The sequence below is a fragment of the Lemur catta genome, chromosome 4 (assembly GCF_020740605.2).
Source record: "Lemur catta isolate mLemCat1 chromosome 4, mLemCat1.pri, whole genome shotgun sequence".
NCBI classification, from domain to species: domain Eukaryota; kingdom Metazoa; phylum Chordata; class Mammalia; order Primates; family Lemuridae; genus Lemur; species Lemur catta.
Genome location: NC_059131.1, coordinates 93326102 through 93341570, shown reverse-complemented (window position 1 = coordinate 93341570; position 15469 = coordinate 93326102). Strand labels below are relative to the sequence as shown.

The following is a 15469-nucleotide window of genomic DNA, read 5'->3' as shown; positions in this document are numbered from 1 at the left end:
GCTAAGTTATTTATTGTTTTTTGTGGAACCTCCCGCCATCAACTTCCCCACAAAATCGAACAAATACTGTTTTTGATGAGGGTATGGGATTAACCTAAATAAGGTAGAAGAATCATCTCTTTGGTATTCAACAAACAGAAGCTCCTTCTGTTTGACGGTCAGGCCCTCTCTCAGGGGCACTTTACACGTAGTGTCTGTCTGACTCCCTGCCCATTTCACTGCTGAGGACAAAGATGTGTACTGACATCAGTTATGTGGTGGACCCTGGGGTCAACGCAGGTCTGTCTGAAAAGAGAGTATGTCTCTTTGCTGAAGTCTGAATTTTAAAGATAGTAATTGACATCTGTTCTGTTAAACAGGCTTCATTTCACTTGCCCGTGTCATTAACTGGTATTGGCTGCCAGGAACGTTGTGTTGAGAAGTATTTGAAAGCCAAGTCTGCGCTCAGTGGGAACGTCACGATCAGTTAGTGATGCCTGCCATAGGTGCAGCAGGTGGGGGATAGGGTAGAAACAGCATTCCTGTTGTGGATTTATTGATCCTTGGTCTACAGGCTTAATCTGTTTGGTAGCAGCAGAGGAAGTGGATCAAGCTGTGGCCCAGGCCTTCTGGTGCCTTTTTTTTTTTTTTTTAACTCTCACAAATTTTAGCGAAATTTTCCAAATGTTTAAGTAGAAATGTAAACAGTCAACAAAATTCTAAGACCTCCAGAATAATGCCTCTGCCCCATCTGCAGTGTCTTTGGGAAACAGGAGGGATGAGATAGGAAGTTTGCTTTATTAGGTATTGCCAGCTGGTCTGACTTCTTTGTGATTGTCCCAAACTAGCTCATTTTGGCTGATAAAAAAAACAAAACAAAACAAAACAAAAAAACCTCTTCTCTTTTACAGGTGTAAAAACTAATTTGATTTCAAAATAGCTGTTAGTAAAGCAAGATGAGAGAAAAGAGAATGCTCTTTTGGCAGAAGGCATTTAAATCTATTGCATATGGAGATTTTCAGAGTGCTACACTTTTTAGTTTCTGAAATGGGAATGATGGCAAAGCAATGTCAGCTGAACAAGGTGATGGTTTTAACCACAAGACCTGAAGGAATTTGGTTGGGGATCAAAGTGACTGACCCCAAAATTTCATGTATATGTAGATGTAGTTTTTATTATTATTGCTGTAAACATCGTAAAAGCAACAAAACTATTTTATAACTAAGAAAATAAGAAGAGCAAAATAATGAGCATCATCATCATCCTAACACAACTAGATCTGAGTATTTTTTTCTTCATTTTTATGTGTTTTCCCACATGGTTTTAATCATGACGAATGTGTGATTTGATGTTATTTATTTTTCACTTAGTTCCTTCTTTAGGTTTAAGTCAGCAATCATTCAAAGTGTACTTTAGTGAACTTATAATTATAAAAAACAAAACACTCATTAACCAATTAATTTGTAACTTCTTTTATGTGAATTTTTATATTGTCGTTTTTGGACTTCCCATTTAAAAGTTCATTTTGCTGGAAGGAATATTGACAAACAGCATAAATTTGCTGTAGCCTTTTGATATATACTTCTGTTTGTGACATATCTTTGGGGAAATAGACCAAAGCAAAATATGAGCAGTAGTTGGTTGTTTTAAAAGGAAAACCTTAGCATCAGAGAACTGGAAAGTGATTTTGACAGGTCATATAATCCATTCCTGCGCCTGAAGACTCCAAGAAAGGGAGACCCAACAAATTCTCTTTACAGCCCATTCCAATGTTTGGCAACTCTCACTGTCAGGAATTTCTTCCATATCTCAACCATATGCTTCATTTTCTATTTTCATTCTCATTCTTCTTGACCCAATGTCTATAACGATAATTCCTTTGTTCTTTAGTTTTCTTTTCTTGAGATGGAACTACCTCATTACTTTTAAGCCACGCATATCAAAGCAATTTCCTCTCCCATATCAGCTTTGGGATTTGGCAGTAGATCGCTGGAATGCCAGGTTCCCTCCCTCCATCCCCTCTCCCCGTTCTGTGGGAACGTGCGTGAGGGCCATTTAATAATATCTTCATCTTCCGTGAGTAAGGGTTGGGCAATTAGGCACAGATCATAGGAATGTTCTGAAGCTTTTTTGCAAGGCCAGTTTGTTCCCCAGTGATCAGGGTTGATATGAGAGAAATACTTAAAAAGCAGTAAAGGCAGATCAGTCCCAGTCAGAGTGACTGAGGCCAGACAGGGGACCAGAGGAGGATTAGGGCGGTCTCTCTGCTCTGTACCAAGGGTTGACTCTTCAGTTGCTGGACCTTGTGGAGCTCCAGCAAGTCCTGGGGAAGTGGAGGTGGAGGATTGTAAGGCACCAAAGCAGCTTTTATCAACAAAATATTTTAACAACTTACTACAGCAGTAAAGGGAAGTAAAGGTGGTAGCAAGTGAATATTAACCTTCCCTGTGCTCTCTTGACACCCACTCCAAGTTCGTGAGGCTGAAAATATATGAGTAGGACAAATGACACACCTCTCTTTGCCCCGTCTTCCTATTTTGGTGCATTTTTAAGTCTCTTAGAAACTCATCTCCCTATTGTTTTCCCTTAAATACCTGAACTGGCATGCAACGCAAGCAAATTCCCACTGTTAAACAAACTCAAGAGTAAGTTGAAGATTTCTTGGTCGATTCTGTAAAGCGTTATAAACCATTACCAAAAAAAAAAAACAAAAAACAAAAAACAAAGTCCTGCTGAAGACATTGGGTGCATAGCGAAGCACAAGAAATGGAGCAGAGGCCTCACCATTTATCAGAGTCATTCAATTAAACAAACAAACCCCAAAGAGAACTCCTCAAAGAAAATCGTTTTATAGCACATAATGAAAAACAAAACAAAACTTGTCTTTGACTTTTTTTTTTTAAACAAAAGTGCTGTTTAAAAAGATGACTGTAGAGTGTGTACCACTTGTCCCAGATTTGCTGTGCAGAAGTGCATAAGTGTGAGTGATGTAGAGGTACTTGTTTATTATAGAGCACATTTCAATGCAGTAATCATAAATATTGCTAAGGTTGTGCTCTGTTGAAATATGACCTACATACTCTTGATTGTTTGTGTTACGTGATTTGTCTGACACCCATTACATTCTGGGTAATAGCAGCCATTTGTTGCTCTGCACAGCAGGCTCTTTTGACAAAAGAAAATAGGCAGCAATAAAAAAGCTATAGTCTGAATTACATTCTGCACCGAGCTGCACTGCTGAGAGTTTGTGCAAGTGTGTTAACAATGCTCTGAACTGCCTCTTGTCAGCCCTCAGCCTGTAATGGCCATCTGTCCTCACATAAATCTGTCAAAACCTGCTAAGTTCAAGAGAGAGCACGGAATATACCTTGTACTGTCAACACCAAAATGTACACATTCCCCAGAAAATCAACATGCAGGAAATAATCCAGAGGTTATGGGAGGCATTAATACTGTTGATTTAGGTGTGTAGCATGAAATCTAGAGGCTGGCGATTAGTGGGAAGATGAGCAAAGATAGTGGCATTGGGGGATGGAGTATTGACCTTCTCCTACCATAGGGGGAAAAGTTCTGGGCAGAGGAGGTGAGGTTAGAGAAATGCATCTGTTTCAGGGGCAGCAGCAAGGGGTTGCCTGTCCCATCCGCAGCTCTTACAAGTTTGACACTATGTTCAAAGAAAAAAAAAAAACATCCTCCTTGCACTTCTGTTTGGTTTTGTTTTGCTTTGAGTCTCAACTATATCTGGAGACAGACTTTCAGTGAGGCACTTGGTGATGTGAAGTCTTATCATCTGTGAGATTTCTCACTCTTGCGCTGAGATATTCTCCTTTGAAAGATGTTTTAATAAACAGTGAAAAGTTTAGGGAATTATCTAAATTATTTTCCCCATCCACCTCTTCACTAATCCTAAAATATCTTTCATCCGATAAGTAAGTATTCCTTATTCATTTCAACAAGTGGTGCCAACAGAAATTTATAGCCCCGATATTGGTTTGGTTGTCTCTGAGTGCTTCTATAAATTTTAAGCATAGCTGCAAGAAAATATGCTTAAGTCAAATTGGAAAGAATTCCCTCTTTATTAAACTGAACTGTGAAGTCCCTGCAGGCTGAGTCCCTGAAATACCAGCATCTGGTGTCGTTTCTAGTACATACTAGGTGTTCAATGTCTATTAAATGGCCACCGTCTGTCTAAGATGTGTAACAGGTAAAAGCCTTTGTTTTTAACTCAAAGAAAGTACAATCAGGGTGTTGCCACTTCCAAGAGCAACTTGAGAGCCAGTTATTTAAGGGATAATGAGCTTAGGTGCTAGAACAGGGGTTTCAAATTTACGAGACTAAAAGGAATTTCTATATTTGAAATCCCTAGATACCTGAGTTATTTTTAGAGCTAGTCTCTCTTTAATAGTGGCCTAATTTGGTGTTTCTGAAGTTTAGGGTTTCTTTTTATAAATCTAGAATGTCAGTCAAAATATGATACCTGAGAGTACAAAGCAATGTGCTACAGAGACACCATAGGGCCGTGGTTCTCCGTACGTGGTCTGTGAGCCGTCTCATTGCACACGTTTACTCAGTTTCCCAAGCGATTCTTGGGCTGCTGAAATGGCACACCATCACTAAAGGAGAATCTAGAAAAGTTTAAAAAAAGAAGTGAGTAAAATAATGTTGCAACAAATAACCCCAAGCAGCATCCCACAAAGACCTTATAATCTATGTGGTGAGACAAGATATAATTCACATTCAGAACGAGATAAGCAAGAATATATAGCAATATGTGATAGATAGCAAGACAGTGATTCTGACAGTAAATTATTGGAGAAGTAGAAAAATTCCCTAAATTGAGGTGATCATGGAAAGATTTATGAAGTTGAATTTTAGGATGGTGAATGTCATTTCTTCCGATTCAAGGGCTACGTCATTCAACACGTTTGACTGGTATTTACTCAGCGAAGAAAGATTATTCATCATGATTTCTTGAAGCGTCTTAGGTTCCTGTGGGGAATATTTGAGAATGTGCCATTTCTATACTGGGAATTAATATCTTTAAATTTATGGTAGTGGTAACTGAAGGTAGTGTGTGCTAGAAATCAGAATGGGGATTTGATTTCTAGCAGTGCAGGGCAATGCAAAAAATAAAGGAAACAAGAAAAAAAAGAAAAGGTTGATCATATAGGAATTTCTTCCATTGAGGAAAAGACATATTCTCCTGTGAAAGAGGAAACGAAAGGAGAGTGTGCCCACGTTTCACTCAGTGATGTAAGTCACCCGCCTTTGCTACCACAGAGTGGGCAGGCATACAAGGGCGGCTGCTACCAAAAGGAAGCTTTGTTGAGACCCACACATGGCATGGAGGGACAGCAGTATCCCCTCTCTTTGTTTGCATTTCCCTGTCTTTCTGAATTTTTCTGGGATGGAATTCCACAGTCAAGCCACTTAGCATATTCCGTCCCTTTCTTCCCTCAGTTAGGGAGAATTAGCTATGAATAATAAAAATTACCAAATGTTGGTGTACAACATGTCATTTTTGGGAAAACACTAACTTTTTCCATCTCTCTATTGTAAAGTAGTAGAGCTAGCGTCTTCCTGTTCATATCAAAATTTCATGTGGCTTTCTGTGACCTACTTGGTTCTTGATATATAAATATATATAATTTTTTTTTACAGCAAGGTAGGATTTTTTTTTCCTGGAAACTTGCCTTAAGTCTAACCCCAGGCTTGTTAGCAGACTTGAGGTTCTTTTTGCTGAATAGCATTCACCCAGCCTCCTAAATAGAAAGTGTATTGTAAACTAAAATGTTCCCTTGTAAGCATGAAGTCATTTGAACTCCAGCCTGCCCTTCTTCAAAGTTCCTTGGACTCCGGAGCCATTTCCCAGTGATTCCTCCTCAGCACAAAGGGATGAGTAGGACTTACTCAGGGGGGAAACTTAACAGTGAGAACTACTGCGCTTTATAGACTCTCTCCCAGCAGCTTCTGATGGAATTTCTGTCCTTCTGTAGAAAAGCAAGAAAGGCAATGGTGGATGGCTATTCCCTTTTCTTCCTTTACTTTTTATTTATTTAATTAGTTAGCTGCTGAAGCTTGGATTCGTTTCAATCCCTCAGTCTCATAACCCTCACCGATGTTGTGCTCTAAATAAAATGGTCCACTGCCACTGCAATATTTAGTGTTACTGTTCGCTTAGGTTTCTGTTGCAGAACCGTATTTTATACAGAATGTATTAGTTATGCTTACAAGAATGCATTATACCTACATTAGCCATGGTTTACTAAGTTAATGAACTGTGGAGACAAAGAATCACTGCCGTCGAGTTGTAGAGTGGCTCTAGGTCTCTGCATTTGTCTGTCATATTTTACTGAACTCACTTTGAAGTTGTCTATGTTGTTCCCACCCTGCCCCACATTTGCTGTCATCTCATTTTTTTGTAAGTTGCTGTTAATTTCTTGGTTCCGAGGGTAGATTTTCTTGATTGGACAAAGAACCCTGAGCCTTTTGGATCCTCCGCAGTGTTCTTCACAGACAAATGCCACCGAGGCTGTTCTATGATTCCCGGCTCTCCCTGTGTTAATTTGTCATACATCAGCCTATATCGTCCCCTTGAAAATGTGAGCTTTGGTAATGCCTGGTGCTGTGCGAACCAGGGGTGACGGCTTCGTGTTTTCAGGGAAGCCGGATGTGTTAGCATTGGTGTTTGAAACAGAAAAGATCACAGCTCTCGCTGTGATAGATCCATCTTTTCTTGATGACAGAGGCTTAGGAGAAGAATCCGTGTTTCAGGTCTCGCCATGAATTTAGTTTCCTTCTTCTTCACTCAGTTGGAACCCTTGTCTGCAATCTTGGAAAAGTTAGAAAACGTATCTTGGCATTTAAGAACATTATCTCTGTCTCTTTTCTCTCTTTCTCTCTCTCTCTCTCTTTTTTTTTTTTATTTTTTCCTTTTTTTACCTTAGGCCTAACTCCACCCACAACTCCTCCTCATAAAGCCAACCAAGATAACCCTTTTAGGGCTTCTCCAAAGCTGAAGTCCTCTTGCAAGACTGTGGTGCCCCCACCGTCAAAGAAGCTCCGGTACAGTGAGTCTTCTGGTGCCCAAGGCAATAACTCCACCAAGAAAGGGCCCGAGCAATCCGAGTTGTACGCACAACTCAGCAAGTCCTCCGTGCTCACCAGTGGACTCGAGGAAAGGAAGTCCAAGCGGCCCAGTCTACGGCTGTTTGGTGACCATGACTATTGTCAGTCAATTAATTCCAAAGCGGAAATACTCATTAATATATCACAGGAGTTCCAAGACTCTAGACAACTAGAATATAAAGATGCCTCCTCTGATTGGCAGGGGCAGATTTGTTCTTCCACAGATTCAGACCAGTGCTACCTGAGAGAGACTTCGGAGGCCAGCAAGCAGGTCTCTCCTTGCAGCACCAGAAAACAGCTCCAAGACCAGGAAATCCGAGCCGAGCTGAACAAGCACTTCGGTCATCCCAGTCAAGCTGTTTTTGACGACAAAGCAGACAAGACCAGTGAACTGAGGGACAGTGATTTCAGTAATGAACAATTCTCCAAACTACCTATGTTTATAAATTCAGGACTAGCCATGGATGGCCTGTTTGATGACAGCGAAGATGAAAGTGATAAACTGAGCTACCCTTGGGATGGCACGCAATCCTATTCATTGTTCGATGTGTCTCCTTCTTGCTCTTCTTTTAACTCTCCGTGTAGAGATTCTGTGTCACCACCCAAATCCTTATTTTCTCAAAGACCCCAAAGGATGCGCTCTCGTTCAAGGTCCTTTTCTAGACACAGGTCATGTTCCCGATCACCGTATTCCAGGTCAAGATCAAGGTCTCCAGGCAGTAGATCCTCTTCAAGGTAAACCTTGGCAAAACTCTCACCCAATGCACAAGGTGTTCCCAGGAAGTCAAAAAAAGTATTCAAAATCCACAGCCAGCCTATCCCCTCACCACCGCACTCCCAGGGACGCTGGAACTAACGAGAATGTTGTTACACATACATCCCTATCCCTGTTCCCTTAAATCTGTCAGCTCCGAACACAGTGCCTTGAGCCAGTCAGATCAGAGAGAGCAGTTTGTAAGAAACTTGCTCATCTAACTTTTTCCATTACCTGGAGAGCTGCCCTGTGCCAGGATAGTTGAGATCCCTGCAAGATAAAGCTGACAGTGTACCCGATCCGGTGCTCAGTGTTAACATCAGTAAGAGACGCTGAGAGAGAACACATCATTCCCAGACCTCTGAGCTGACTAGATGATCACAAACTGTCACTGGGAAATCTCACTAGTAGCTGGAAAGAAAACGCCAGTTTATGTAATAACGGTGTTCCAGAGGATGTTCAGTAGCGCTGATAAACTCGGTTTAAGTGGCAGTTACAAATGCCCTTTTTGTTTTTCTGCTCTCTCCCAGATCCTGCTACTACTACGAGTCAAGCCACTACCGACACCGCACGCACCGAAATTCTCCCTTGTGTGTGAGATCACGTTCAAGATCGCCCTACAGCCGTAGGCCCAGGTAATGAGCTATGTCATTTCCCTTCGGCTCCTTTCATCCCCTCCTTTAGATGACAAGATGTTATGGAAAGCCCCGCCCCCCGCCCCAAATTATTATTCATTTGGCTCTTGCAAATCGAGGTGGTTGACTTAATGATGAAGTTATGTTTCCCAGGTATGACAGCTACGAGGAATATCAGCACGAAAGGCTGAAGAGGGAAGAATACCGCAAAGAGTATGAGAAGCGGGAATCTGAAAGGGCCAAACAAAGAGAAAGGCAGAGGCAGAAGGCAATTGTAAGCAGCTCGGAGCTAACTTTCATTTTAAAAGAGGGTTTCTTTTTTTTTTTTTTTCCTGTGTGCTTTTTCTTTTTCTTTTTCTTTCTTTCTTTCTTTTTTTTTTTTTTTGGTAGATTAGAAAATAAACTAAAGCTAAGTCTTTGTTAGGATAGCCAATTTTCAGTCTTTCGTCTTAAAAATGTCAGTAAGTCTTCAACCCCCCCTTAACCCAGCTTATTGGAAAAGAAAGTGTTAAGTCAGTATATTTCTCATTCACAGTTTCACTTTGAACTTCCTTACTGTTTTCAACTTCTGTTTTGAAAAATGGAGGGAGTAGAGATTTATTCAGTTAGATACTGGTTTCATCTGGTCGCAGGATGAGTTTTTCTTTCTATTTCCTGTTACTTCTTTCTCAGAGTGGAAAATGAGGACATACTGCTGTTTGGTTTCGGTTTTTATCTTTTTGGCAGACATGAGAATTAAGTTGTCTGTGAGGAGACTGGGTTCAAGTTAGATTTAAAGGAGGCAGTAGAGGAAGATTTGCTAAGAAAGTCATCATTTCTTACTTGTGATGGGTCAAGCCCTAACTGGGTAGCTGACACATCCACATTTCTTATGAGCTACTTTTCAATAGCTTTGTATGGATTTCAGCACCACTTACGAGGGGGTGTTATATTCGCTTGATGTATACACAGTACTGACCATTCCGTGTAAAGATCCAGGTTATGTTACACTTGTCTGGTCTCTGAAGGTCTGTTTCTGCAGCTAATTACTAGACTTTTCCCCAGCTCCCTACTGCTTCCTATCAACTTAGACCTTTGATGGTAAAAATGAGGCAGTCCAGTTGTCAACGTCCAGTCCATGCCCATGGCAGACATTCCTAATCAATCATGGAACTCTTTCCCACTGAGCCCACGCAGAGCCTTAGGGTCATTCCTGACATGGTGCTCCAGGGAGCCGTGGATAATCAAGTGGATGTAGCACTGCTTTTGTTAAGTACAGCTGCTGCCTGTCTGTGCCAGCCACTGAGTCAGGTCAGTGACGTTCAGCTTTGCACATATCTTGCATATGTATGCTAATTAAGGTTGAGGGAAATATTTTTTGACTGTAAAGGTTAGATTTATAGGGTACCTTTAAGAAAACCCACTAACATCAACAAAATTTTGAAAAACCTATTATATATAAAAGAGCTGATTAATGGAATCAGAATCAAGCATTGGCCTACAGTTACCAGTTGGAGGAAAAAGGTTAAATGAGAGGTTTGTTAATCACAGGCAATCAAGGAGAAAGAAGTGAGAAGTAATTGAACAGTTAGACTAAAGTTCTGGGGGTTTGCTGCCATTTAACTTTGAATCTACCTAAGCCTGAATCAAAATCCTTGTGCAAATTACGACACTTCCCCTCATTTTTCTCAACTTTCAAATGAGCGGTGATATTAAGATTTGCCAGAGTATCATTAGTTAACACTTACAAAGACTAATGAAAATTAAAAATTCAATTTTTCTAATATTGCTGTATTTAATTAATGGCCTATTCAATAATTATAATAACTCACATTTATATAGTGCCATATAGTTTACAAAGCCTTTTAATATAGCACATTACAGTTAATTATTACAAAAGAGAATCATGTTGAGTAAGCATGTAGGAAAATAGTTATTTTGGTATTTGCAAATTCATAGTTTATAAAATCCTTTTTTCCTCAAAAACAGGACATTACAGACAGAGATTAATAGTTTCATGATAAATTTGCTTATTTGGGAAAAACACAAAACAGTTATAACCAAAGCCAGATTAATATTTTAATCAAAAATATGTAGATAAATGACATGTGTTTATTTTATACCTCCCAAAGATGATTTAGCGCCAGTTACTTAGCTGGAGTGAAGAAAAGAAAAAAGTGTCTTTTTGTCTTTTTGCCAGTTTGGCCCTTTTCAATCAGATCAAATCGTGTCATTGGCCTAGATGAACCAAAAGCACCCTGAGAGTCACCAGCCAGAGCTTGGAAGATGTCACCCTGTTCCCCTTTGTTTCAAAAATATTGACCAGTTCCTTAGTTAATTCTTTGACTCAGACAATCTTTATGAGTTCTCTTTGAAAGAGGACTTATAATGGTGCAAATGTCAACTTGGCTTATATTAAATCATTTTACTTTTATTGTGAAAATTTTGGCTTGGTGAATGTCTTTGTTTTTGAAAAGGAGTTTTTAAAAAACCTAAGATGTAGAGATTTTTTATGAACAGAATGACCTATAGGTAATAAGTATTTAATAAAGATTTGGTACTTACCGTTGAGTCAATTCCCACTTGGACAATTATGTGCTATTTCTCTTTAACATAAATGAAAATCATAGTTCTTTCTGTGATAAACATTTGCCAGGTGCTTGGGATAAAAAAGTTAGGAAAGACATGGTCCTGTATCCAGGGAGCAGATAAAGATACACAAAGAGGCAGTACGATATGATAAAGACTATTATTAAATACCAAGGGGACAACCACAGTACTATGGTAGCACCCAGACCTGGGAATGAGGGAGTCTATCTCCAGGGAGGGTGAGATTGATCTAAATCCTAAGGCGAAGGAGGACAAAGGTTTTCTACCCTGCAATGTCCAATATGGTAGCCATTAGCCACATAGCTAATTTGACTCGCCTGAATTAAGATGCACTGTGTGATTAGATTTTGAAGACTTCGTACAAAAAATAGTATAAAATACCTCATTAACTTTTTATATCAATCACAAGTTGATGTATTTTGGATATATTGAGCCAAAAAAAATTATCAACATTGAATTTTCAGTTTCTTTTTACTTTTTTAAATGCGGCTGTTAGAAAAGTTAAAATTACATATGCTGCATTATATTTCTACTGGGCATTGCTGTTCTAGACAGAGCTCATTCTAAGTCTCTAAAAAAGAGTAAGGGATATTAGGAAACTACCAGTCATTTAACTAGAACACTGGGTCACAAGAGGGACAAGAAATAAGTCTAAAGGGTTCAGTGGAAGGCAGACCCTGAAGAGTCCTGTAACAAATGCTATAGATTTTGAAATCTATCTTGAGGGCATTGTGGAAATATTTAATGAGTTTACCCACAGGAAGATTTCCTGATTGATTTCCTTCCTACAAATGGTCGGCTTTCTTATGCCATAATGCATTTGCAAAGTATATTTTTATGGACTTGGGTGCAGGGATACATGCAGTGATTTTGACTCATTTGACAAAATTAGTTTGAAAAGTCATTCACGAAACAGCTAAGGAGCTAGGACAGTCTACCTAAGTTTGTCATGTGGGTGATTTCCTTTAAATTTTTGAGATACCTATAAAGTAATGAATAAGAAGCAAATTGCATTTGGGGTACCTTGGATGCAGTGCTGGATTATGCATTAATTGGAGCAGTCATATACTTAGGGGACCAGCAAAACACGCTCTGAAAGGAGATTTAAAAAATCTTACAAATGTTAATAATTGATGTTTTATAAAATTAGTCTTTTCTGCCTTTGCCTGTATTGCTTTTATTTTGAGTTCCATAAGAAGGAGGGGGTTTAGAAAGTCTGTAAACTTTGCATTGCTTATGCCTCTAAAAATCTTAATCCAGCCCAATTTGACTTCACCAAGTCAGAGAACAAAGAGAACACTAATAATAATTGCTAACACAGAATCATATATTGTGGTTGAATATTGCCATTGTATCCGTTCTCACTTTCCTCCAATTCCCATCTAAACTCTTTCTCAAAAACCAATTCACTCTCTGCCTTTCTCAGTCTCATAAGCTTGAAATAACTCAGGTTATATTGGGACTCTGCAAGCCAGAGTTTAGTATTTAATGTCTAAACTGTCACTGCTCTAATTTCTTGTGGAGTTCTAAGTCCAACTCCATTTGCAATCTGTACAGTTTCCTGCCAGAAAACATGATAATGGGATGTTAATTTAAAGGGCAAATCTAGACATTATGATATGGCTCAGTGCTTAAAACCAAAACCAGATGTGCTTAGGCAATGACTGGGCTATTTCATTTCTCTTCTCTGTCGGTCAGTATGTAGCCCAGGAGCCAAAAACTGTATTATCACCGATAATTTTAAACTTCTTCCAAATGAAAAAAAGAAAAAAATAAGAGCTATAGAATTTCTCAGAGTTACTCTTTCTAGAGAAAATAAAATAGTTTTCTGTTCAAGCCTTTCTAAAGAGATATTTTATGTGTATGTTATATTAGGACTCTAAGTTCAGTATTTAGAAATATTACATTCTATGGCAAGATGAGTAAGTTATAGAGATCTACTATATAACATAGTACCTATAGTTAATAATATGGTAGTGTGCACTTTATGTTAAGAGGACAGATCTCATGTTAAGTGTTCTTAGACACACACATACACACACAGAAAAAGGAACAGGAAAAAAAACAGAAAAGAACACAAGGAAATTTTTGGAGGTGATGGATGCATTAAGTACCTCAATCACCTTGATTGTGGTGATGTTATCCTAGGTGTATGAATATGTCCAAACTCATCAAAATGTATACATTAAATATGACCAATTTTTTTGTATATCGATTTTACTTCAATAATGCTTTAAAATAGGAGTTATGCATACTTAATCTATAGTTTTCGTGTTTTCTGGCTTGTCAGTATGTTTACTTGCATTTTAGCTTTTATTTGCCTCTTAGCTTTTAAGAAGACTAGCCTGGATTTGTTCACGTTAACCAGCCTTAGACGCTAAGCAGGAACATTCCTGGGTGGTGCTTGGATGGGGGTAACTTTGGAAAATTTAATGCTGTAATTTTGTTTCTTCCCTAAGAACACCCTCTAGTAGTAGGCACTTATCGAATGCCTACTGAATTAGATAAGAATAATCAATATTAAGGGCAAGAAAGAAAAAAAAACATTTTTAGCATTTTTTAGAGTTTTGATATTAATATTTCTTTCTGTCCATTGGTACCTTTCCATGGCCCTCCACTTCTTCTCTCACTTTTTCTTTTAGTAGGAGCACCTAAGTATGCCATTCACTCATTCCCGTTGTTTTTATACCTATGGAACTTCTGAGGAAGTCAGGTTATAGCTAATCTGGAAATGAACATAAATCTTCCATTGCCAAAATTGATAGACAGTTTCCTTAGCATAGGAGGAGGAATTTTTACATTATTCTGACTTGGAGATGTAGAGGGAACCAAAATGTAAATTATATTAGGCTCTTCCTTATTACCTAGCACTGCAGGACATTTTAGAGAGAGAACCCATGAAGAAACATCGAACATAGTACTTGGCGTAGGTTAGAGTTCAATAAATGTTAATATTGCTACTACTTTCTGTCTTTTCTTAGTCTAACTCCTTTTACCAAGAGTAGGTTATTACTTGATGAGAAACAACAATTGTATGTTTTCCACAGCTAAGTGGGAAGCTCTATACTCTAGTTGATAAAGATTTTGGTAATGCAGAGTCAGTTAATTCAGTCAGTTTTTTTTTTTTAAATTTATCCCCTGTGTTTTGGTATAATGAGGATTTACTATAGCCGTTAATGCAACATAAATCTTGAATTTTATTATCCACCCCATCAGCAAACTAGCTTTTGTGAAAATTGAAGCTAAAAGTTATTTGATAAATGTGCCATCCTCCTCAATAGTGAAAACTGGTCTGGAAATCATTTTTCAAGGAGCTGTTTCCAAAGGTTTAGAGTTCCTCCAAGCCTTTAAGAAGTTGGAAATGTTATTAAGCATTTTGATTTCTTTTCCTTTCATCTCCTGTTTAGAAATTAATGTCTTGAAAAATTGGCTGCAAATGTTAAGGTTTTTTTTTAAAGATATGAAATCTATTCATCTGTCTAATACAACTGCAACATGTTTAAAAGAATCAGTTCTTTGCTAGACATTTTGGCCAATCTTGGAAAGATTTTTTGTTTTTGCTTTCTAGACATTGGGATGCCTTTTATTTTCGTTTTTAGGGCTAGGAAAATCAAGCACTTCAATAATTTTCTCAAATGAGAATTTCAGCATGTATTCAATTTCTGATCTTTGCAAGGTAGCAAGGCATGGTCCCATGCCTACATTTCATAAAAGGAGATGATAAACAAATAGGTAATGTAAGTGATTATGGAGCAGCCCTTTGGTTTCCTGTTTCTCTGCTCTAGGTTATGTCTTTTTTTTACCGCAGAATGTATCAGTATCCTATATAAAAGGTCCTCTGGTTTATCTTTTATGTGGGATCGTTGTTGCATACAACTTTGTATAAAGCTGCAATTCAGAGACTGTCCCAATATGTCTGCATATGGGCGTACATATGGTCGATTTTAGCTTTATCTTCAAATTTCCTTGAATACGTAGGCTGAGTGTATTCCCGTAATGGTAGTGGAGCAATTTCTGTGCTCAATTTATTTCTCTCTCTTCTGCATTTCCCCTCGTTTCTCTCCATTCAATAGTAACTTTCCTAAAAGTCTATTAAAAAAATAAAATCCATAACACCCATGCAAGCAGGCGCCAGGAAGTTTAAGTTTGGATAACAGTCCCATCACATTTGGCTGTTTGGCTAGAGCTGGATTTGGAAATAGAATGGCATGCAATGTTGTGATTCCCTTGCTAAACTGTACAACACTGCTCCAGCGTGTGCCTCTCGTCTGTTTGCACTTACTGACTGCTGGGTTGTTCTGGGTGCCCTGGAACAACACAATTACAGTCTGCAACTGAGACGTATAATCTACATGGAAGCCAATCAGGCAGCCTGCTCCGTTTG

The 15469-nt window shown here is 38.7% G+C and overlaps 1 protein-coding gene across 2 annotated transcripts in view; it reads left to right on the top strand.

The window, feature by feature from the left end:
- PPARGC1A (PPARG coactivator 1 alpha) overlaps positions 1-15469 on the top strand; it is a 108227-nt gene that overhangs the window by 79506 nt on the left and 13252 nt on the right. For both annotated transcript variants that reach the window (XM_045550460.1, XM_045550459.1), the window contains exons 8-10: positions 6927-7842; positions 8392-8496; positions 8650-8770. In XM_045550460.1, the coding sequence (XP_045406416.1) occupies positions 6927-7842; positions 8392-8496; positions 8650-8770 (1142 nt within the window). The remainder of the gene's footprint in view (positions 1-6926; positions 7843-8391; positions 8497-8649; positions 8771-15469) is intronic.